The following is a 25,997-nucleotide window of genomic DNA, read 5'->3' as shown; positions in this document are numbered from 1 at the left end:
CTTTGGGAGCACGAGTTACCCATCCATGTCTATGGCGTTTATAGGAATATGTTATATACAGGGTGTAAGGAGTATAGTGCCGTCCTTTTCACAGTCGTCGGGGATAGTCTACAGCAGTGGTGACCAAAGCGGGTGTCGTGATTACATCGTGTAATCACAGACATTCAAACGGGTACGAGGAGTTTCCTGTATATTGCTGTGTGTTTCATTCACGTACTGAAGGCAAGCAGTGGCGGTATCTACAAACTCTGTCTCTACAAGCGGTAAGAGGTGGTTTCGTAAAGAATGGGAAGGAGAACTTCTCTGTTGTTCTGTCGGACAAAATGTAATATGTTTACTTTGCTCAACGGTTCAATTAGGAGTATATAGAAACATTAATTGTCACGCTGAATAATGTATTATTATTATTATTAGTATTATTATTATTATTATTATTATTATTATTATTATTGTTATTATTGTTGTTATTATTATTACTGACCACTAAGTATATGTTTCTATAATTATTCTGTACGTGCATGAATATTGATATTTTTAGATCTTCTCCCTAGAAGATAAAATTATTAGGTTTTATCTCAATTTTAATCTTCTTAATCTTTAGATGAGGGTAACTATTTATTCATTTAATAATGATATTTTAGAAAAACTGATTCAATATTATGTGCCAACGAACTGTTAAACGCCAGGAATTGGCATGTCTTAAATCATAGCCAGGAAGAGAAAGATGACATAAATAAATATAAGAAAGTCATCTACCTAATGGGGTTTGAAATATCTCGTGCTCTAAACCCTTTTAATAGAACAGAATTTCTCAAAAGAGTAATGATTAAAATAGCTTAAATAACTTGTCCATAAGAAGTTTTTAATTTGGAAAACTACGAATTGCTCGACCAAGTATCGAGAGAAGAATTTAGAAAATTCCTGATTATATTCCAGAGGAAGGTTAAAAAAGAAGCAAGAAAAATCGTATATTATTCACGGGCTCTTGATGACAGCAGTGACATTACTGATACAGCAAAGCTTGAGATTTTTATCCGCGGGATTGATCAAGATGTTAGTACAGGAACCACCACTGGTTGTAGTTTTCATGCCAAGTACCTTTCCTCAGTCTCCTTACTTCATAGGCTGTGTGTCGCATGTAATCACTGCAGCTCGAGTTTTGATCACCGTTGGTCTAAGGGGTCAAAATGTTCATACAACATAGGGTCAAATCTTGATAGTTTTCCGATAAAAATTATTTCAATATTCCATCCATCCATTCATCCATCCATCCATCCATCCATCCATCCATCCATCCATCCATCCATCTATCTATGTATGTATGTGTATGTATTTATCAACACTACAATTGGGTATACACCCGGTGGCAGTGATATATAATATACAATAATAATTACAATTACATGAAATAAAATAAAATAAACGTAAATGAAATAAAATAAAATAAACGTAAATCTATAAATTTATTTATTTATTTATTTATCTATTTATTTATCTATCTATTTATTTATTTATTTATTTATTCCGGTAGAGTTAAGGGCATGAGGCCTTCTCTTCCACACTACCAGAAGTAAAATACATAATAAAACAATGACAAAAATACGAAAGTCATACTTAAAAATAAAAATATTAACTGACTTACTAAAATACTAAACTTTCTTGAAAATGTATTATTGTATACTGACGTTCAAAGATATTATCTGATCCTACTAATCGATAGTGATCGATAATTTGTTGGTGTAAATGTGGATTCTTTAGTTATTACTTCTATGAATAGATGGCGAAGTTAATAGTCACTGTTGCCAATTGTACATAAATATTCCCGCATTATGGAATTCAATTCTTCATCCCACTATACTGATTGTAAAAACAACAATGGGTTTAGATGGAAACAGCTGGTATTGTCAATTGTGATAATAATTAATGCTTAATCTACATAATCTGAGAAAAGTCTGACCTTTTTTAACTGTCCCAATAATGGTGCCACCTATTGAGAACTAGCGGAACTGTTTCAAAGTTTGTCAATTTTTTTATATCTTTGGTTCTGACTTATCCCGTGGTTGGAAAGTTCGTTTACACGATCATAAAATCGTAGGTCGGATATCTTTGAACGTCAGTGTACCATCTCATCATGACAAATATTTTGATAGATGGCAGTAGTGTGTTATGATTAGCTGATCTCTTATTACCAGTTGTGCCAACTATACAGTCTTCATTGCACTCTATGGGCGATTACTATACTTGTTTTTTTTAAAGATGGGACATGACAGGAGCGTTGAGATCGGAAAAACAACTGAATGTCACATAGCGTGATAGGCCTGTTGCTATGATAACAATGGTTGAGTTGCCAAACTTACCGTTCCCACGTGGCGAGTGCTTAATAGCTCTCTTGACGACATTTATTGTGCACACAATGTCAGCATTGGTACGTTTCGTGTTTGATTCTCTGTCGATTTTTGTATTGTTTTCTTACCTTCGCGTCAATTGTCAATGAATGTTTTAACGTCAGCCATCTTAACGACAATTGCTAGCTTCCATCAGCTGGCAGCTGGTAGTCCATGTTGGCAACATGGCACTGTAGTTCCAAGCTCGGCCGCTTAACTGCCATGTCCCATCTTTCAAAATAACAAGTATAGTCAAGAAGGCTTTGTTGATTCAGTTTCATTTTCATTAAAACATTTGCATTCCAATATATATTAAACAATCTCTGATACGTGACTATCTATAATCTCATACAGCAGAAGCTATAACATAACCTAAATAATATAAACAAGATAAATGATGAAAAAGTTTTAATTAAGGATGATGAAATAAACATGAATCATTTTAAAAGGTACAATTAATGTTGGCAAACAAAGAAACATATCGTCGTTGTTCGTGCAATAGCTCCTATGTCACATATTTATCGATTTTCAGATTTTTTCTCTATTAAATAACTTAAACATAGTGATACAGCAAATAATAAAATCTCCTATATGTAATTATATTTCTTTGTTTCGAAAATGTAAGAATTCACCACAGTCTCCTATGTACCGCTGACATAGGATGAATAAATGTTCTTTTTCTTCCTACTGAAAGATTATATATTTTGCACTTAGGAGTTATTACAGGAACAACGACGAAATGCTAGGGAGATGATAAAAATTGTAGGATAAGCAGTCATGATTGGTTGAAAAACGTTGTTCCGTACCGTTTTATTAGTCAGAAGTAGTATGACGTAGTAAAAGTGCAACAGTCAGAAAATAAGTTTGTTTTGCCTCTAATACAATCCATTAAATTTAATGCAAGAATTTCTGGAACACTCTATATATTCGCAAGGAAGGATCAATATTAGAATGAAGTTTTTTTTTTCAGGGGGGGTGTGACCTGAAGGGTTTACACCGCAACTCAAGGGTTATGGTGTTTATCATTATCTGTAACACACACTACAATAAAGCTCCATCTTTTATAACAATATGCTTTTGTGAAGATCTGCATCGAAACCCGTCTGCAGCACCACAGTGTTTTTTTTTTTTTTTTTTTCAAATTCTTTGTGTCATGAGAAACTACGAGGAAGTAGATGACAGAAACAAGTAGCTAGATAAAATGAATTTGAGTGGTCTAAATATAAGTTAAGTAATGCTTGGATTTGATTAAAACGGGGTTAATTACACAGGACTTGGCTAAGTGCGATAAAAGGGCAGGTTTTCAGTGTCGAATAAAATAGCAGTTTCGATATCAGCTAACTGGCCTTCTCTTGTTTTATCAGACATATTCCACCTACATAGTTTCATAGCCCGTCAGTTCTGTGTTATATATCGCTTAAACATTCTTAGAACTTATATGACAAGAGAAGCACCTCCTGAAGAACCTTGTTACAACTGCTTCCATGGGGCTCAGAACTATAGTTGTAAGTACATTGTACAAATTATTGCTAATGATACGCTAAAAATTTTGGTAGGTTCATCGGATGCCTTTAAGGGGATAGTCTGGTGAAAATACTAAAATCTATATATTTTCAGATAAACATTTGAAACTTTTCACATCATTGTAACTATATTATACCACTTTACTTACTTACTTATGACTTTTAAGGAATCCGGAGGTTCATTGCCGCCCTCAAATAAGCCCGCATCGGTTCCTATCTTGTGCAAGATTAATCCAGTCCCTATCATCATATCCCACCTCCCTCAAATCCATTTTAATATTATCCTTTCATCTATATCTCGGCCTCCCAAAAGGTCTTTTTCCCTCCGGCCTCCCAACTAACACCCTATATGCATTTCTGGATTCGCCCATAAGTGCTACATGCCCTGCCCATCTCAAACGTCTGGATTTAATGTTCCTAATTATGTAAGGTGAAGAATGCAATGCGTGCAGTTCTGCGTTGTGTAACTTTCTCCATTCTCGTGTAACTTTGTCCCACTCTACACATAAAATTGGGAGACTGTATGTTGAATAGTTCCAAGATATTACTTTTTTTGTATTTTTATAAATAAAAATCTGAAACCAATAGAAAACGTTTCTCGCACAAGAGTTTTTAAGATAGGCGCTTCAAATTTTGCTTACAAATTCACTTTAACATCTTAAATAACTTTACAGTTGTGCTTACACATGTAATGAGATATTAATTTTTTAAGATGGTTTACTTAATTTTTTCAACAAAAAGTCAAAACTCTTATACTGAAAGTGAACTTCTCTTAATTTCCTCCTGAAAATACTCTGTGAGTGTCTTCAAAAGCTATTAAGAAATATATGCACAAATTTGCAAGGCAATTGGACAAAAAGTTATTGTGTAAGGAGCAATTTGAATACGAAAAAATGTAAAAAAAAATTCCGAAATAATCATTCAGATACATTACAAGTTGCCTAAAACTTTCTTGCACCATATATAGATTCCACTCAATATAAAAAATAGCCATATCCTATGAAGGACAAATGTTAGCAAATTCCTAAATTTAATTAACTAATTATTTTTTTAATTTTTCAACATTTTATCCCATTTTTCACCAGACTATCCCCTTAACGGATTAATCTAGGGGTTAATCGATTTTAAACAATGATTCTAAGTTTGAACAAAACATCTAATATCATTTTATACAATTATTCCACATAGAATAACACACGTGTTTACATATTTTAATTGTATTTATGTATATTGCAAATAATTGTTACGAATAAACGGATACTGATGATGTCAGTAATGTCATTAATCTCAATGGGTTATTCTTTGAGATATTTCGAACCAAAAACTTTAATACAATTTTATTAGTTTTTGCTTCCTTTTCGAGATAAAAATTGTTTTATATGAAACATTTTATAGCGTGTTTTGGGAAAGCCATTGATTTAATTCCCGATATGCTCAGTCAATTTAAGAGAGCAGTGTATTATGATAATAAATTACTGAAAGAATTTTAGTTTTGTCCTTTAAATGTGCAGAAATTTGATCCGAACAAATGTAAGATTTCGTTCTGCAAAGGAATTTTAAAATATTACATTTGTTCGGATCAAATTTTTGCACATTTAAAGGACAAAATTAATATTCCTTCAATCATTTATTATCATAATACACTGCTCTGTACAACTGACTGAATATATTAGGAATTAAATCAATGGCTTTCCCAAAACACGCTATGAAATACTTCATATGAAACAATTTTTTTTATCGAAAAGAAAGCAAAAACGAGCAAAATTGTATTAAAATTTCTTGTCTGAAATATTTCAAAGAATAACCCTCTAAAATTAATAGCATTACTTATGGTTCACCCTGTATATTAAGTTTCGAAAAAAAAGTTCCAAGTTCACATTTATTTGCAACCACATCTCTTTGCTCCAGCCAAAGATGTCAATGAATTGACAATGTTTCACAAATTTTTTACAATTAATTTTGGATATTGTTCCGATTAGTCTGCAATCAGAAGATTCAAGATACAGTTTATTGAAACCAGGTGGCCCGGGTTCGAATCCCGGTCGGGGCAAGTTACCTGGTTAAGGTTTTTTCCGGGGGTTTCCCTCAACCCAATACGAGCAAATGCTGGGTAACTTTCGGTGCTGGACCCCGGACTCATTTCACCGGCATTATCACCTTCATTTCATTCAGACGCTAAATAACCTAGATGTTGATACAGCGTCGTAAATAACCCAATAAAATAAAAAATACAGTTTACTTTCAGTCTATACGAGTTATCAGAGTTAGCATTTAATGTTAAAAGAAACAAATCATTGCATTTACAGTCCGCGTCACCGTTTTTGGCGCGTGAAATAAGTAATGGGAACGTTAAATGTGAGTGTTTTACATTTGCCGCAGTCAGTCTGACAACTGTGTTTGGCAAATGGCTGATGTAACGTGTATAGGAAGTGGTACCATTCTCAGCTCCACTAGCAACATCCTCACAAACTGGGCACTATATATCTAGGAAACACGCCAAAAACCCTGGCGCCAACTGTACATATATAACAATAATATGTTCTTACAATAAATGGAAATGATTCAATGTGAACGTTTTCGCTTATTTTAGCATCATCAGACCGCAGTAATAATACTTAATTATGTATTTCGTATGAACATGTTACAGTTGATACAGGCATGCACCGGAAAACAATAAATTAAAATCTTAAAATTATACATAAAACACTATAAAATACATTTTTACATAAGTTTAGACACTATATGTACGATAAAGTATGTATCTATAAATTAGTGAATTGAAATTCAAACCTACGTGTATATATATATATATATATATATATATATATATATATATATATATGTAAACGAATCAATATGTTCTAGAACAAAATGTTACATTTGTTCGAATCATATTTCTGCACATTTAAGGGGTTAGGTACAGCTTACAGCAGTAAAATTTTGGAAATATTCAACATTTTTTCCTCCAGTACCTTATCTTGTACAAAAATGAAAATTAGTAGCCTAAATGTAAAACACTGTCCTTCTGCTATATGAAAAAAATATTTTTAAGATTTAAAAAAAATTATTTACATTTCTTTTTTTCGAAATTCAATTCACTGTGCAGTGATGAAGCGTTTCCCACATAACTCAAAAACTATCCAACATTCTGTGATGAAATTTTTTCTGTATTTATGCATGTCATATCTACAATATGATGCAAGATAACTTCTCTACCTTTGACAGATTGTTTGATAAAAAATAAATTGTTTTAAAAATGGCCATATATCAGTAATTTTTTCTAACATAAAATAAAAAAAAACATTATTTATTATGGAATGTAGTTGAAAGAGCAAGATATTGTAAACATGAGTTTCAGCAATAAAATAAAAGAAAGAGAACATGAAAAAGTTAATAAGTTTATGAGTTATGATGGAAAACTGACATCATTTTAAGAGAGTTATATGGCATTAACACTGATAGTCATTGTCCAGTAATGATCGGAAAATCACAGTTATGCTTTGGGCACTAAGCATTTCAAACTTTCAATTGCTTCTCCTGCAAAATGTATTCCAAATGACATCCATCATTCTTGCAGTGGACTCTTTAAATAATTTTTTTAAATTGTAAAATTATTCTTTTTCATATAGCAGAAGGACAGTGGTTTACACATAAAAAATTTTCATTACTGTAAAAGATACAGTAATGGAGGAAAAAAGTGTTGATTTTCAACAATTTTACTGCTGTAAGCTGTACCTAACCCTTTAAGGACAAAACTGAAATTCAGCAACATTTATTTTATGGTCCATTATAGGATTTATATATTTTTACAGTTGATTTAAATGAGATAAAATAGGAAAAAGAGCATTTGCGAAAATAGTTTCCTCCTTTTTTTCTTATTTTACTACCTTCTTTCTCATTTTTTCTGTAAAAATTGTGACTAAAAATCCTAACTTTGCTTATTACCTGCAATCATTTATTTTTGCTGTTATTATTATTATTATTATTATTATTATTATTATTATTATTATTATTATTATTACTACTACTATTATTCATAGTTTTCTGCACTAGGGGAGGTCTTTCATTGCAAACCCAGCATTCTCCAATCTTTCCTACTTCTATCTTCCTCTTAGTCTCCTCATATGATCCATATATCTTAATGTTGTTTATCATCTGATATCTTCTTCTGCACCGAACTTTTCTCTGTTCACCATTCCTTCCAGTGCATCCTTCAGTAGGCAGTTTCTTCTTAGCTAGGGACCCTGTCAATTTCTTTTTTTTTCTTCCTGATCAGTTTCAGCGTTATTCTTCCTTCACATACTCTTTCTACCACAGCTTCATTTCTTATTCTGTCTGTACATTTCACACGCTCCATTCTTCTACATATCCACATTTCAAATGCTTCAAATCCTTTCTTTTCACTTCCTCGTAATGTCCATGTTTCTGCCTCCATACAAAGCACACTCCACACAAAGCACTTTACTAGTCTCTTCCTTAGTTCTTTTTCCAGAGGTCCGCAGAAGATGCTCCTTTTTTCTATTAAAAGCTTCCTTTGCCATTGCTATCCTCCTTTTGACTTCCTGGCAGCAGCTCATGTTACTGCTTATAGTACACTCCAAGTATTTGAATCTGTCCACTTGCTCTACTGCCTCATTTAGTATTCGCACGTTTACCTTCTTTATTTTTCTTCCTATGACCATGGTCTTCGTCTTGTTTGCATTTATCTCCATTCCATACTGCTCACAGGTGTCATTTAGCTCCAGTAGCATATCCCTTAGTATCATCTCCTCTTCTACAAGTTTACCTTCTTTATTTTTCTTCCTCTGACCATGGTCTTTGTCTTGTTTGCATTTATCTTCATCCCATACTGCTCACAGCTGTCATTTAGCTCCACTAGCATATCCCTTAGTATCGTCTCCTCTTCTGCTAACAACGCCACATCATCAGCAAATCTTAAACACTTTATTCTTCGCCGTCCAACTGTCACCTCTCTGTCACTTACTAATTCTTGAATCAAAATTCATTTAATTTGTGTACATTTCGTAACCAAAAGAAGTTATTTTTAAAAGGAGGCCTGGCATTGCTTAAACAGCATTGCTTATCGGTTGCGATTCCTGGTGTGTGACATCTGACGGGAAAAAAAATTGACAATCGGTGCAAACAGTTGAATATTCATTATAGCAAGTCGATGGCTAAGAAGTGATACCTCATATCTGTAAATTTCGAGGTGAATAAAAAAAACTGTTTTAAAAATTAATTTCTCTAAAAATAAATAAACTTTTTGTAGAATTATGTTTCTGCTTTGAAAGATCTTCTACTAGAAGACAAAATAATAGTTAACTGTCCAATTTGTTTGTTTGTTTGTTTGGTTGTTTGTTTGTTTGGTTGGTTGTTTGGTTGTTTGTTTGGTTGTTTCTTTGTTTGGTTGTTTGTTTGTTTGTTTGTTTGGTTGTTTGTTTATTTGGTTGTTTGTTTATTTATTTATTTGTTTGTTTATTTGTTTTTTATTTATGTGTTTGTTTATTTATTTGTTTGTTTATTTGTTTGTTTATTTATTTGTTTGTTTATTTGTTTATTTATTTATTTACTTAGTTACTTATTTATTTATTTATTTATTTATTTATTTATTTATTTATTTATTTATTTATTTATTTAACCTGGTAGAGATAAGGCCATCAGGCTAAACAGTTTATTTCAAAAGTTAAGAAGAGAGAAGCATTTCTTTTATTGATTAAGTAAAAATGAAACCTACTCTACGCAGTAAGAAAATGCTTAATAAGCTTGCTTTTGAACGCTACTAAATTCCGACAGTCTCTGATGTCACTGGGTAGGGTATTCCACAAGCGCGAGAGCGAGATTGTGTATGATGATGAATACGATGATGTCTTATGTGTTGGTATGGCTAGTATGCGGCTATTTTGCCTGCGTGTGAAGACATTATGATATGATGACAGGTAACTAAAACGGGAGGCAAGGTAGGTAGGTGTAGAGGTGTGAAGGACTTGGAAAAGGAGGACAAGAGAATGAAAATTTCTACGTTCGTTAAGCCGTAGCCAGTTTAGAGTTTGGAAGGATGGGGTAATGTGGTCAGCGCGACGGACATCGCAGACGAAGCGAACACAAGAATTATGAACACGTTGTAATCTTTGCGACTGGTTGACATTGAGGTCAGTGAGTAGAAAATCACAATAATCGAAGTGGGGCATTACTAGTGTTTCCACTAGTATTTTCTTGAGTGATAGAGTCGACCTGGTTGGCGAGTTGGTATAGCGCTGGCCTTCTATGCCCAAGGTTGCGGGTTCGATCCCGGGCCAGGTCGATGGCTTTCAAGTGTGCTTAAATGCGACAGGCTCATGTCAGTAGATTTACTGGCATGTAAAAGAACTCCTGCGGGACAAAATTCAGGCACATCCGGCGACGCTGATATAACCTCTGTAGTTGCGAGCGTCGTTAAATAAAACATAACTTTAAAACTCTTGAGTGGTAGCGGAAGGAATTTTCGAATGTTGTTTAAGGAATGTAGTATGGAAAGCACGTTTTTGGTAATATGGGTTACTTGGTTATTCCAGTTTAAATGCGTATCAAAGTAAACCCCAAGGTTTTTAACACAGGAAGCAAAAGGGATTATTGTGTCGTTTAACTTGACTGGAAGAGCAGGAGTAATATTGCATAATAGACGTTGATGTCCCACTAGGATTGCTTGTGATTTTCTTGCATTGAGAGTCAAACCAAACTTTCTGGCCCATGCAGATATAGATTCAAGGTCCTCGTTAAGATTTTGTATTGCGCCATTGAGTGAGTCAGGGGTTGTATGGATATAGATTTGTAAATCGTCTGAGTAGAGGTGATGCTTGCAATGCAGTAGAGTCGAGTATAATAATAATGAAGTTAGTCTAAATAATAATGTAGTTAAACTAAAGTACCATTTTGTAGATATAAGGTATCACTTCTTAACCACCGAAATATATTATGTGCAGAATGTAACTGTGAAGGGTTCGAACCAAGGGAATATACCGTTTCATCATACTGTTGTATTATAGGCCTATTCATGTGGTGAATGTCATTTGTTGTTGTGATAATGTTAGAAACTAGCACTGATATACAAAGGAGGTATTGCTATCAGCGTGGAAAAGTGACGTTTGAAATTTTCATAACCAGAAACACGGACAGCTTGAACGAGCAAGATAAGCAGACGTCCACAACTATCGCGTCCTTACATCGGAAATTATGCAGTAGACAACTGACAAAGTGGACTGGAATAGGAATGATAGCCGTGCAATAACAACACTCAATACAAAACAAAATAGATCAGAAAGGTAAACGCAGCATGGGCTGCAACAAACAAGAAAAGGAAGAAAATACTGAGCAGAGAAATGGACCGTTTGAGAAGATCTTCAGGCAAATCCAAAACACAAGAAAAAAAAAATACTTAGGGGAAACCCGGGCAAAGCGGATAAGCTAAGAATAAACAATGCCACAGGCTATATTTTGGTGCTCCCGAAATAAAACCTTCATGACATTGGTTATGACACATGTTGTCCACTTATCTAAAAAACAGCAATTCGTTTCTCGTAATTACGGACAGTGATATGATTTGAGAAAGAAAATATAATTAATTATTCGCTTTGCCCGGATAGACTTAATGCCTCCACTATGTAAAATGATCTAACACGCTTTATTACAATAGACAAATACTTACTTACTTACAAATGGCTTTTAAGGAACCCGAAGGTTCATTGCCGCCCTCACATACATACAAAAATACAGCTAACACTTCTATCAGTGCTGCTCATCGGAGTGACTACTACCGCAGAGGAATCGGAGATTACGAATAAAGTTCTCCACCGGTGATCTCCGATACCACCGTAGGTGGAACAGGGGACATACGGAGGGATGCGGGGGTTCGGAGCGAAGCGACAGTTAGCTCAAGGACGATCGGCGCGTACGGACTGACGGTAGTTGTAAGTGGAATAAAATGGCACCAAATCGGATATCCGTCGCATGGAAATTCTTTAATTTAGTTGAAGGTAATAATAAAGTCGCACGCTATAAACTTTGTGGGCGAATTTACTCTAAAAGTGGTGGAACTTCGAATTTGTTAGACCATTTGAAGCGATCGCACAATCGCGAACTTGATGAAATCAATTACGCAAAACATTTGATACGATTTCTTTTTAAATTGTTTTAGTGCTATTGTTCCCAAAGGCTCACAGTCTACGAAAAAGTCTTGAAATATCTCTAAAACGCAACTTTCGAGGCAATAAAAAACAAATGAAATATTTACAAAACGACTTGAGTTATATTTTACTGTTTAGACAACTTGAGTTATATTTTACTGTTTGGATTAAAATATTTCTGAATGAAACTAAAGAAACATCTGGTAATAATAGCCTACAGTATAATTACAATTATCCTTAAGTTGATATCCGCTTATATTTTTATTACAGAGCAAGAGTGGTGCGTTTTAGAAGAGGCAGTTCAAATACTGACACCCTTTAACACAATAATCACAATCCTGTCCGGTGAAGAATCTGAATAAATTATGTTGGACCGTAAACTTTATCCCATTGATAGCCCACGTTTCTTTTGTTTCATTCTGAAGCTCCCTTAATATATTTTACGTTAACTAAACTGATTAGAATAATAATTGACAAACCCTGTTTGCGATTAAACCAGAGTTTCTAGGAGAATTAAAGTATTAGGGTGCTATTCATAGACATTTCGCTAGCCCGCGCTACGAGCGTGCTAAACAGGATTCATCTCATATCATATAGCTAACACTGTTTTATGAATACGAAAAACGTTAGTTCGCTGATCATCCACCGAAAGCCAGCGCTAAGAATGTCTATGAATACGGCCCTAAATGTTTACATTAGCTAATGAAAAGCTTTACTTCTGCGTTAGTGTTGCAGTTAGATTGAATGTTATTAATTTGATCAATGACATGAAACTAATACGGCTTTCCACATATACTGTGAATTTTAAAACTAGAAAAGAATCTGTCAGCTAACGTAGCACTTTAAGCAACACAAAAAAAGAGCCGGAGAAAGAGAGAGAGATTAACATAAAAGAGAGATTAAACAACAACAAATTACAACTTATTTTAAAAGATACGCGGACGTCAGCGGACTCGAATCACTACCTGATCCGATTAAAGGAATGCTCATCAGTGGTCTTTCATTTTTGTTAGCTATGTGTGTATACGTATTAAGCTTTAAAATGAAAAAGAATGGTGACTCTAGAGTAAATCTGTATCCTAAAATTAATTTTTTTTAATTAAGCACATTTTTTTTATAAATTCACTACATGTCTGTGATTAGGTACACTCTATTCACTTATTATAGCACATATTGAATTGAAAATTTGACCACTTACTGCTAATAGATACTAAAACATACCCTACTAAAATTATTCATATATCTGTAATATTATGGGCATAGGGCTTATAGTAATCATCACCGTCAATAAATTAAAAAAAAATTGAAGATTAGTATAAGCCCTATGCCCATAACTCTACAGATATTTTAATAATTTTAGTAGGGTATGCTTTAGTATCTATTAGCAGTAAGTGGCCAAAATTTTAATCCAATATATGCTATGATAAGTGAATAGAGTGTACCTAATCACAGGTGTGTAGTGAATTTATATAAAAATATGTTTAAATTCAAAAATTAATTTAAGGGTAAGATTTACACTAGATTAACCATTCTTTTTTCATTTTAAAGTTTAATGTGTATACATATATCACTAAAAAAGTGAAATAGCTGTAATAAATAGTATTACATTTATGACTGCTTGAAGATAGGCTATTTTTACCATTACTTTGCATGCGATAACGTCCAATTCCCCTTAAAGGAATGCTCAGCGGAAAGTGTATGTCTGCGCCACAGCACATATACAACCTGCGCGGCATCAATCGGAGGTAAGCCGAAGGTCTCCGATTGAAAGCGCGCAAACGACCGCTCCGAAGAAAACCTAATCATAAGCAGCACTAACTTCTATAATCAAATAAAGGTGGCAGGGCAAGGCGGATAAGTTATCCACTTTGCCCTATTCACTTTGCCCGCAGACGCCATTTCGCTTTTCATTTAAGGTTATACAAACATAAACGTCAATAATCTTCTTCGTAAGTACAGCACTTTAGAAGTCATCGTATCGCCTATATATTAATATCACATAGCAAAAAGTTTCTGCAGCGTTGTATGTTGTACTTACGTTTATCTTACCTTGAAATATTTTAAGAAAACAGTCAATTTTCTTCAAACGCACGCTGACTCCTTTTCTCACTAGCTAGAATGACGAAAAGTCAGTTCCAAAAACAAAATTTGATTGGGATTCTTCCCCAACATAGTACCAAACGCTACCTGTTGGCGTTTCTAAGAAATAGGCATTATTCTCTTTGCCCTGGTTATTCGTTTTGCCCGGGTCTCCCCTAAATATGAAAAGTAATGGAAGTATTAGTAGTAATTTATTTATCGACGCCGTGAATTGCAGCGATTTTCTTCGTTCAAATTCGACGTGAGCGAGAAGTTATCTATACATTTTGCCAGGACACTTCCCTGACAGAAAAAGTTATTTTTCAGGTCGTAATTATATTGTATTGCATTTATTTACATTCCATGTTATTCGTACATCGTTTCACAACTAGGATATGAAACGTGTCAAAAAAAATTTAATGATACTACAAAGTCTTAATTCATATTCACGATCTAGTTGAAATACAGGGTGATTCATTATTACTTGTAAATACTTTGTGTGTGTAACTAAGACTAAAACGTTCTATACAACTTTTTCTTAAAATCCTTAATTCCAGAGTTAACGCCATTTTTCGTGGAACGTGCGCTCCCAAACAAAGAAAGGATAACACACCAAATGTAAACTAATTATTACTTTCATACAGTGCATTTGGACTTCAATACAAAAATAACCAATGCCACTAAATCCATATCCTCGGCAGTCAACTTATGCACGTTTTGTGAACTAAAACCAAACACAGTAAAGAATGTAAAGCAATTTCTTCTAGACTTTACACATCTGCACAATTTTTAGTGTAATGCATGTTCAAAGTGCTGTCCCTCAACTTTAAGAAGTCCAGAGGGTTCGTGTCCGGTGATCTGGCTGGCCAAGGAGTTGGCCCTGCACGGCCTATCCATTGACCTGGATACGCAGCATTGAGATACGCCCTTACGTTGCGGCAGTAATGTGCAGGAGCACCATCGTGCATAAACCATTAAGTTCACTCGCGTTGCAAGAGGGATATCATGTAGCAGACCATGCAATTCGCATTCTAAGAATGCGCGGTAGATTTCCCCAGTCAACCGCAGAGGTGAACTCGAGGTCCGAGTAACTGATTCCCCACAATACCACACCAAATGTGTGGGAGAACAGTAATGCCTATGCAGTTACTATGACGTAGGTGCCATCTACTGGAACTCTGGAATTAAAGCTGAAAGTATTTACACGTAATAATGAATCACCCTGTATACAGAGTGGAAGTGAAATAACCTGGCACATTGAAAGGGTCGATAGGGGACACGTAAATGAACAGAAAACCTATATTACGTTTTGTGATTAAATGCAGGGGGTAATCAGAAAATTAAGTTGGAAGTTTCAGCAGTCCGCAACATCGCCGCTAACACACTCTACTCATGGTACAGATGTAAGAGGTCAACGAACGCGGTGTGTCCGCTAGATGAGCTGCCCTCTGCCAAGACGTTGCCACTTGCGTGCTTCGTGCAAAGAGTTTTTTAAATTAAATTTACACGAAAATCGTCCATGCTATTGAAATACGAATACGCCAGAAAGATAAATTATTCTTTGCTAGATTTCCTATCGATATGGATAAAAATCACGATTCTGCTAGCAATAGTTACCGAATAAGAGATCGTTAAACATTTGGGGAAAAAAACATTTTTTTTAAACTATTAACTTTTTGTGTAGCTTTATTTTGTATATACTGTATTTTCTTACTCTGTTTTTCTATATTATTGTATTTGTATTCCTGGTGTTGTGGAAGAGAAGGCCTGATGGCCTTAAATACACCAGAATAAATAAATAAATAAATAAATAAATAAATAAATAAATAAATAAATAAATAAATAAATAAGTAAATAAATAAATAAATAAACTTTCTGCCAATAGAATATTAAAGTTTTTTGTTATATACAACATGAGCTATTAGTTCTCAAATCTGCAAGGCTATTTCACTTCCACCCTGTATAAAGAAGGGTTTTACAATATACTGTTACAACACAAGGGGCTAGTATTGATAGGCCTACTTAATACAAACAGAAATATTCATGCACTGTTCTTGAATGTCATGAATTCACCTACAGAATAGAAGGCGTGAGAAATTAAGTACTTCTTTAATTTGGCCCTAAATAATCTTATGTTCTGAGTTTGATTTTTATATCCTTAGGTAGGAAGGCTATTAAAATTTTACTGCCATATAATGCACCCTTTTTGGATAGCATGATAGACTTGCCGATGGAGTATGAAAGACATTTTTGACGAGTATTTGCGTTACAAAGTTTTCACTATTACATACGAGGAAGTTTATTAATGAAAAAATATACTGACAATTCATGGGCATTGTTTGTAGTTTTTCGAAAATGGTCCTATACGATTCCCTAAATTTGGCACCTACTGTTATTCTACTCTTTTTGTAATAGAAATATACTGTTACTATCCGCAGAATTTCCCCAGAATATTATTCCAAAACTCATTACCGAGTGGAAGTATGCAAAATATAATGTTTTTAAGATATTGATATTTACTATCTCTTGCATAGATCTTATAGCAAAACATGCTGAATTCAGTTTGGGGGTAATTTCTTTAATATGATTTTTCCAATTTAATATATTATTGAGTCGACCTGGTTGGCGAGTTGGTATAGCGCTGGCCTTCTACGCCCAAGGTTGTGGGTTCGATCCCGGGCCAGGTCGATGGCATTTAAGTGTGCTTAAATGCGACAGGCTCATGTCAGTAGATTTACTGGCATGTAAAAGAACTCCTGCGGGACAAAATTCCGGCACATCCGGCGACGCTGATATAACCTCTGCCGTTGCGAGCGTCGTTAAATAAAACATAACATTTTTTGACATATACTATCGATTTTTGTAACCCAAGATATTCGGTTTTGTTGTTTCTATTAGGTTCCTTTTCTTAATTATTGCGCTTGAAATATGCGACATTGAATTTGGGCAGGATTTAAATTGGATTATGTTAGTTTTGTTATAATTTAATACTAATTTAACAACGGCCAGCGAGTGAAATTCCATTGTTGCAGATGTGCTTTGCCTTCAGTCCATCGTTCACTACCAGGATACTTATCCTAAAATTTCAATCCAATGAAATTCAGAAGTAAATTAAATCATAAAGTATTATGATGTGGAATATATTTAAAAAAATAGCTATGAAACGGCAGCATGGGGAAAGAAAGACAATTATGGTTAGAGTGAAGCGAAAAAGGGATATAAAGGCCTCAAAAAGGTAAAAAAGGAGCGAGGAAATTACTTCCATTTTCATCTGGGGTAACATTTCAGACGTTGGTTTCTTTCAGAGCTCTATTTATCTTACAGACAAAAGTGCGGACCTAAAAATTCTTACCTGATAATAATTTTTATCGAATACTCATCCGATCTATGACAACGAAATGACAGGATAATGATAATGGATCAGTGGTGGAATAAAAATTAAAATGGAAACTGAATTACTACACAACATACGTTCTTCGCGCCGTTTTTTTTTTCCACTACAATTCTCAAAGCATCGAAGCCCACTCTCTGTATTAAATCATTCAGGTGTCTCGATGTACACTAATTAAAATTCTGGATTTCTATTATGTATATATATATATATATATATATATATATATATATATATATATATTTATAAATGCACTTAAAGCACCATTCATGTATCTGCAACTAAGTGGATACTTACGATAAACACACATCAGTGGTGGTGCGTCATTTTTTGTAAACTAGTTTAGCTCGATTCGTTATGATTTATGCAATCTCTGCAATTTGAACCGTTAAATAAGTTCATAAATTATCCAAATAAACTTCTTTAAAAAAACGTTACTCATATCAGCTATGAAGATATTCTGTTTACTTTTGCTTAAATGCTGATAGTTCTTTCTGTATATTATTATTATTATTATTATTATTATTATTATTATTATTATTATTATTATTATTATTATTATTATTATTATTATTAAATATCCGTGGAAAAGAACTCTAATTCACCAAGCGGTAAGCTAGGGTTTTAGTTTTTGTTATACGGTATATTACTTATCTATACTACTTATTTTTACACAGATAATGGTGAAATATGTATCTACAGTCTTTTAAATATAAAGTTCTTTCTGTATAAGCCGCTTATGAATATCTACACATAAATAATACACTGGGTTGCAAAAGAAATGCCGATACGAAATTGTATCGTTTTCCGAGGACTTTAGCAAACATGGCGAGGTGGAAAGCTATTTTCCTGAGAATAGTTTTTTGAAAACATGTAAATACGACTTTTATAACATGTTCATTTTATTATTTAATATGAATTGATTTTAAATTATTCATATATACTTTTATTTTACAACATTAATAATAATACTAAACGAAAATAGTGAAACTGCAGTTCATATGGTATTCCACAGCCTTCCTTATTATCCATGGATGCTGTCATTGTTACAATCGATATATACGGCCAGTTACGTTTCATATTGTATTAACAAAAAAAAGTATCAATTTATTATAAACTAGCCGTACCCGTGCGCTCCGCTGCACCCGTTAGAAATAAATATAAAGTAATTACATCATTAAAATAGGACATTTGATCCAGGGAACATTCGTGTTTGATAGAAGGATAAATCGTTTAATATGTTACTTAATTTAAATTGTATTTAAAAAATTAAAATGCGATCATTTTTATCTAGAGACTACTCATTTGGTCATAAAAATTATTTTAGGAAATACAGGAAACGAATGTACAGAATAGCCTGTCAAGTTTTCTGTGCATAAGAAGCTATTTTAATCTTACCTGTCCTCAATTCACTCAGAAGTTACTGTAATAACATTATAGCATTATGTCCATCTAGAGAAACTACATTTTCCAATGGTGAAATAATAATGAATTATACAAATCGATTTATTTAGCTTCCGATATTACTTCATACAAACACAGAAACATTCTCTGTAAGCTATCTTTCATAGCTTTCGATTGTTGTTGTCCAAGGCCTCTTATAGACGAAGTCATTTGTTTTTTATTTGATTACACGACCTTAGATGGCAGGTATTTTAATTTTAAAACTCATTTATCTCATTAAAACAAATTTTTCAAAGAAGAGTACTTATTGGAAATGATTTTTAAAGAAATGTTTGTTATGTAACATTTTTCACAAAAATCAATAATAAGCGAGATATTTCGATTTATTTAATTCAGGACCCCTTACAACCCTCCTTTTAAATAATATATTTTGAATGCCATATAGCCTAAAATCTAAGTTACAACGAACTTAATTTATATTCCAATTTTCATCGAAATCCGTTCAGCCATTATCGCGTGAAAAGGTAACAAACATCCAGACAGACAGACAGACAGACAGACATACAAACAAACATTTCAAAAAAGCGATTTTCGGTTTCATTATGGTTAATTATACATGTTAGGACCAATTATTTTTGGAAAAGCGAAAATTACCAGAAAATTTCTGCTACAGATTTATTATTAGTATAGATATCAACATTAAATGTAATTATAAATACACATAGAGAATTTAAAATTGAATCTAATGTAAACATTTAACTACACATTTCTCCTTTGGATGGATTAAAAACTATTTTGAAATTCAGGTCAGTTCAGATGTGCTTGTATGATTACTTTATTGCAAAGCCTTCTGTATATCTCTATTTCTATTGTTTTGTAAGCTAAGTCCTCGTAACACGATAATATTTCAAATTGATAGCGACTTCGACTTAGCATTTCTTTTGCAACCCAGTGTACAGAAGCGGCCATTAGATTTCCAGAGAGAAATTTATATCGTTTTCAGAGAACTTTAGAAATTGGCAGGGTACAGAGGTCTTCTCCTGAAATTAATTTTAAAAAATGTCTGAATAGACTGGTAGGCATTTTCACTTCATTATTTTACTTTAGTTGATTTTAAATTATTCATATGATTTTATTTTATGACATTTATGAAAATTATAAACACTAAAATAGTAAACTTATTGCACTTCATATACAATATCACGGCCTTCTTTATTGTTCATGGATGCTTTCATTGTTACAATCGATACTTAGGACATTTTCTCAAATTTATTAATTGGTCTCCAGCCAGCTGTTATACAGATCATTGTTCAATACTATAATAACAAATACCGGACAGCTAGTAGTTCTGCGCGCGAACGACGCTGGTGCCGCTACCTAGACGGCCGGTGTGGCGATACTCGCGAAACAAGCTGTAATCAACTGCAATGTATATTGTTGCTGGATTAGTTAATAGTTAAAATGTCAGGAGATATATATATATATATATATATATATATATATATGTGTGTGTGTGTGTGTGCTGTTTATAATTGCTACAATTACAGCCTTACAAATTACTCCAAATCGTACTTTCGATTTCCGAGAGATCATAAAACGCAAGTCAACAACATCCTTTATTAGGCCTAATGCCTTTGTCTCTGTGTTGTAGAGATGGGTAAAAAATAACACAACAGTTATTTTGGAACTGTTCCGGTCTCGGAACTGTTGCAAAAATGAACAGTAGGTCGGAACCTCCTGTTCCGAAATAACAGTGTTCCGACTCCGAGCTGCTCACTTGCCCAGCTATTGCGGGCTCGCAGTACCGCGTTGCACAAGGTATGTTCCGACTCCCTCGGAACTGTTGCAAAAATGAACAGTAGGTCGGAACCTCCTGTTCCGAAATAACAGTGTTCCGACTCCGAGCTGCTCACTTGCCCAGCTGTTGCGGGCTCGCAGTACCGCGTTGCACAAGGTATGTTCCGACTCCGAGATAACAGTCGGAACGTCGGAGCTTGTTCCGATGAACCGACAGCTGCAGTTACACTGTTCTCGTTGTTCTTTATGTTGTACTTGGAACTTCGTTGGATGAAGTTGGTACTTGAAACTCTCACGTGGTTGGAGGGGGGCGCATGGAAATTGAAATCCTTGCGGTGGCGCGAACTTTAATATCAAAATTTGTAAGACTGGCCAATCATCTGTAATGTTATAGTAAGTATTTAATAATCTGTAATATTCATTCCCGCTTTATGGTTTATTTCACCATTAGTTGACTAATTCTGTTTTATAAACATTCTACAAAGTCATAAAGTACGCACACTATTATTAATTCATTGATCAGCTGATTCTATACAAAGGTTAAAGTCGTAAATGGTAATGAGTGGTTTAGTTACAATGTCTGTATGTCGTTTGTTGAGGTTAAGTCTGACAAGCACAAGTTTTTGTGCTATCTTCTCTGTTATCAAAGAACGACAAAAATGTTGTAGCATTATTTGTTGGAAACTACCCATATAAGTACTGATTTGGAGAGCGAGGTTTAATGCGAAGTTTAAATTACACTTTGGTAAAGATGCGATTCCAACATTTTACTAACCCACTGCGGGGTTTCCAGGTTTCAATACTGCCAATATATATATTTTTTATTTATGAAATTGTAATATTTATTATTATTATTATTATTATTATTATAACTGTGCATTAAGAAAAGTAAAAATAAAAATTAATGATTTGTTTTTTTTTTATTATGTAATAGAGAGAACAGAAATTACATACCATATGTTTTAAATGTTATGTTATTTTTTTTAGTTGGCTACCATGTCTTTATAACTTTATGTACGAAAACAAAGTGTTGTCTTCTGTCCTTGTAGTCAACAGCTGTGTAATTACTAACATTAAGATTTTGAGTTCTGTCCGCATGCACTGCAATTTTCCAAAATCGATTCGAATGTGCATTGCAGTGCCATCTATAGATAAGAATGTGTACTATGTCATGCCTATGAGTGCTCCAGTGTGAGCTGCATGGTGTTATTTGTCTATGGTGAAGAGGGAGGGTACTGTACCGTTCGTTTGAACGACTCAACGACTCCGACTCATCACCACTGGTGACTGTTATTTCGGAACTGTTATTTGGAACATAGTATTTTTTCGGAACCGGAACCGTCGGAACTGTTCCGGGAAAAGAACAACTTCGCCCATCACTACTGTGTTGATAGAACAATACAAATTAGCTTTCTTATTTAAACCTAATAAATGAATAGAAGTTAAAATGTATTGGAAATTTTAAGGTTTTATCAAATTAAGTTTTATTGTTGTCCACATGCCTTTACTAATTATTACAAGCATCAGATTAATACCAATTTTATCTTTGCAGTTGTCAGCAATGGTATATAAAGCAATATTTATTATAATATGCAGTTTTGATATAAAGTAATGTTACATTAAATACTATAACACTTCTTACGTGTCTTATTCCACATTAATACCTCATGTTTTAAACAATAGTCCGATTCCCGCTATGTTAATATATTTTGTATTTGTGGACGTAATTCGACGCTTCTCCGGTAGATGTCAGGTCCGCGATATTTCGCACTCACGTCAATGTTGCTAGTATACAGCTGTCCGGTATTATTATAGTAAGGTATTTGATAATAGTTACTTACGTCACAAGACCGTTATGTAGAACTTTACATGCGAGCATGGAATTTAACTGAACGAGTGACAGCGAGTTTAGTTATCCATGTGAGCAAGTTGTGTTCTTACAACGGTCGTGTATTGTATAACGTTTTATGGTATTTTGAATCGTATATCGTAAGATAAAATAAATTAATAACTGTATTTTGCATGTTGTTGGAACAGAAATTATTGAGTATTTGTAGATAAAATAACAATTGAGAACCGTCTTAATCAGTTACTATGATAGGGAAAACGTCATAATCGGTTACTATGGTAGGAAAATAAAACAAAAGTGTTTACTACAAATGGTTTTGTTTGAGATTAATTTGTAGACGAAATTCCTAACGAAATATCGGTAGAAGCAGAAGAAGCAAGCCAAAATCGCGAGTTCAGTATTATAAAGAGCTGTCACTATTTAATGAATGGCGAAATAAGGAGGTGAGCGAAATGTTAAATGAAACAGTTGTGTAGCCCGTTAATACTAAAATTAGTAACATTCACATGATTATGTCAGTGAACGTTCTATCCATCCCTGATTTCGCCTACGAAACCATCAAATACCTCCCACATGTGTCCACTGTTATTTGGGCTGCCTAAGCAAAAGTGAAAACCATATACAATAACATACCTACAAGTACTTAGTAATAAAATAACCAGTTAGCATTACTACGCAGTAAGCGTTAGAATGACTCTCACCAGTCACCAGCATAGCTCAGGCGATAGCGCGCTTACATGATGATCCGGAGTTCCGCTCGGGCGTAGGTTCGATTCCCGTTTAGGTTGGGGTTTTCCGAGGTTTTGCCCCAAACGTAACGCAAATGTCAGGTAATCTATGGCGAATCCTCAGCCTCATTTTGCCAAATAACATCTCGCTATCACCAATTCCATATACGTTAAATAACCGAATAGTTGATACAGCGTCGTTAAATAACCAAGTAAAAAGAAATTATATCTGACTGTGATACGAACGGTGCTGGGTTCACATCCTGCTTGGGACAAGTTGCCTGGTTTAAGTTTTTTCGTGGTTTTCCCTGGACCCATTAAAAGCAAATGCTGGATAACGTTTGGCGCTGGATCCTGGACATTACCGCTTTCATCGGACTCAGAAGCTAGATAACTATGGCAGTTGATAAAGCGCCGTAAAATAAAGTAATAATAATAATAATAATAATAATAATAATAATAATAATAATAATAATAATAACATAGATAAAATAAACGCAAAAATAAACCTATTATGAAGTTTAACTTATAAGTAAACCTATTTTTAACCCAACGATTGTCTGTAGTAATTGCACGAGTGCTGTTTCATCTCCTTAATAATTTCGAAATTATGCTAATAAGATGAAACCAGGAATGCACTTTAATAAAATTATTCAACGAATAAAATTAAATGACTTGCAAAACCGAATTACTTACGTAAATGATCATACTTATTATAAGACACAACAATAAGACATTATTATGTTTCCTTGTAATGAAGTTCAAAAACAAACTGCTATCTATCACGGCATACTGAATACTATTGTCAACTACTCAGAGCGGAAATACAAAACAACAATACTTAACCTCAAAAGTAAGATAAGCTGAAATGTTACATTAACAGAATAAAAACACATACATTTATTTATTACTCGAAGTTAAAGTTATTGAAAACGTAATTTTCAAAGTTAAATTATGTTGAAATTTCTTGATTTTCTGTGATTGACACTGAAGAATAGTTCTTACAAAGCGCCTTATCAAGAAACATAACTGTGATTGGTTGATTTTAAGGCGGTTCTGAAACGTTATTGGCCAATATCGCAAATTAATCCTGCAAGTTAAATAGTCACCTTCATCTCACTTAGAGCTAGATACATTGATAAAACGCCGTAAAATAAAACAATAAATAATAATAATAATAACAGATAAAATAAACGCAGAAGTAAGCCTAACTGAATGTAGACCTAACTTATAATTAAGCCTATTTTTATTAACCCAACGATTGCCCTTATTTAGGGCGGCTTTTTATTAATTAAATTATATGTTAACTTAATTATGACTAAACTTAAATAATTACGATGCGCCTACATTACTTTTCGACCTCTTTATGGTAAGACAGCCCTAAAATAATAATAATAATAATAATAATAATAATAATAATAATAATATCTTTCATCTACCACACGATGATAGTACCTGATTGACATGGTTACGTTTGTGTGATGTCTCATAGAGAAAAGTAACCATGTCAATCAGGTACTACCATATGGTGGTAGATGAAAGAAACGCACTGTCCGATACTACCCGACTCTCCCCTAATAATAATAATAATAATAATAATAATAATAATAATAATAATAATAATAATAATAATAACAATAATAAAATATCACGAGAGATTTCTCAATATCTTTTTAAATTTACCTAAACTAATAGGAGGATACATGAATGCAGTTTCAGGCAACAAACGCGTTCTCCTCTCTTCAAAAACATATAGGTTTCTACATAATAATCTGAATTTCTCTGCATTCTTGATGTGCAGTACAGGACTTGTGTAATCAAATCATCATTCTCGCTTTTTCTTCCTATTTTCCATCATTTCTCATCCTAATTCCTTCACTTTATCTTCACCACGCCCGTTTACATATTTTTCTGCCTTTCTCTTTAATCTTTCCAGAGAATCTATCAGATTTAATCCGAAGGAGTCCCGGCAGATCGTTCCGAACCCTAGAACATAACGCACATTAATTTTAACGGCACGTCGCAGTGAACACTGCCTCGGCATGGGCAAGGTCGGGAGCCGGATGAGATAGGAAACTGGATTCTCCGTGTGAAAATAATCTCGTAGATATGGACGCTCCATTGACCGTCAGGAGTGGGCGATGACACCCGTGACGTTAGACGAGTAATCGCGAAGACACACTGAGACATGCACGGGCGTGGACAATAAAATAGATCTGCTGCAGAGTTGGGCTTTTTGGCATTCCACCGTGTCCTGCAACTTGATATACAGTATGAGACCTATAGTTCCGAAACGTGTCATACCCACGTTTGATGTTTCTTTACAAATCAAGAAAAACATTTTTCCCGTTTTCTATGTTAAAATAAGCATTTTTTACACTTTAAAATAAATATTTTATAGCATAGATGTCTGGAATAGAAGCCCATTAGGTTACTTTGTTCAGTATATTTTTTTTCTTGTTAAAATTGGAGAAGACAAGTTTTGGAACTATACCTAAAAGAAGGCAAGATTTGGAAACAACATAGTTGGATGAGGCATGATTTGCAAAAACCTTCAATAGAATAATCAAATGTTGTATTAATTATAAGACTTCAAATCAAAAGTTATACATTGTTAATGAAGTAGTTTAAAGTCAATGACTTCAAATCAAAAGTTATACATTGTTAATGAAGTAGTTTAAAG

At 33.8% G+C, this 25,997-nt stretch overlaps 1 protein-coding gene across 1 annotated transcript in view; it reads left to right on the top strand.

The window, feature by feature from the left end:
- The first annotated feature begins 3,829 nt into the window (after positions 1 to 3,829).
- The window catches only part of LOC138712664 (mucin-3B-like), a 45,594-nt gene continuing 23,426 nt past the window's right edge, over positions 3,830 to 25,997 (top strand). The window contains exon 1 of the mRNA XM_069844615.1: positions 3,830 to 3,889. Coding sequence (XP_069700716.1) covers positions 3,869 to 3,889 — 21 coding nt within the window. The 5' untranslated portion in view covers positions 3,830 to 3,868. The remainder of the gene's footprint in view (positions 3,890 to 25,997) is intronic.

The sequence above is a fragment of the Periplaneta americana genome, chromosome 2 (genome assembly GCF_040183065.1).
Source record: "Periplaneta americana isolate PAMFEO1 chromosome 2, P.americana_PAMFEO1_priV1, whole genome shotgun sequence".
Taxonomy (NCBI): domain Eukaryota; kingdom Metazoa; phylum Arthropoda; class Insecta; order Blattodea; family Blattidae; genus Periplaneta; species Periplaneta americana.
This window is presented reverse-complemented; position numbering and strand designations above follow the sequence as displayed.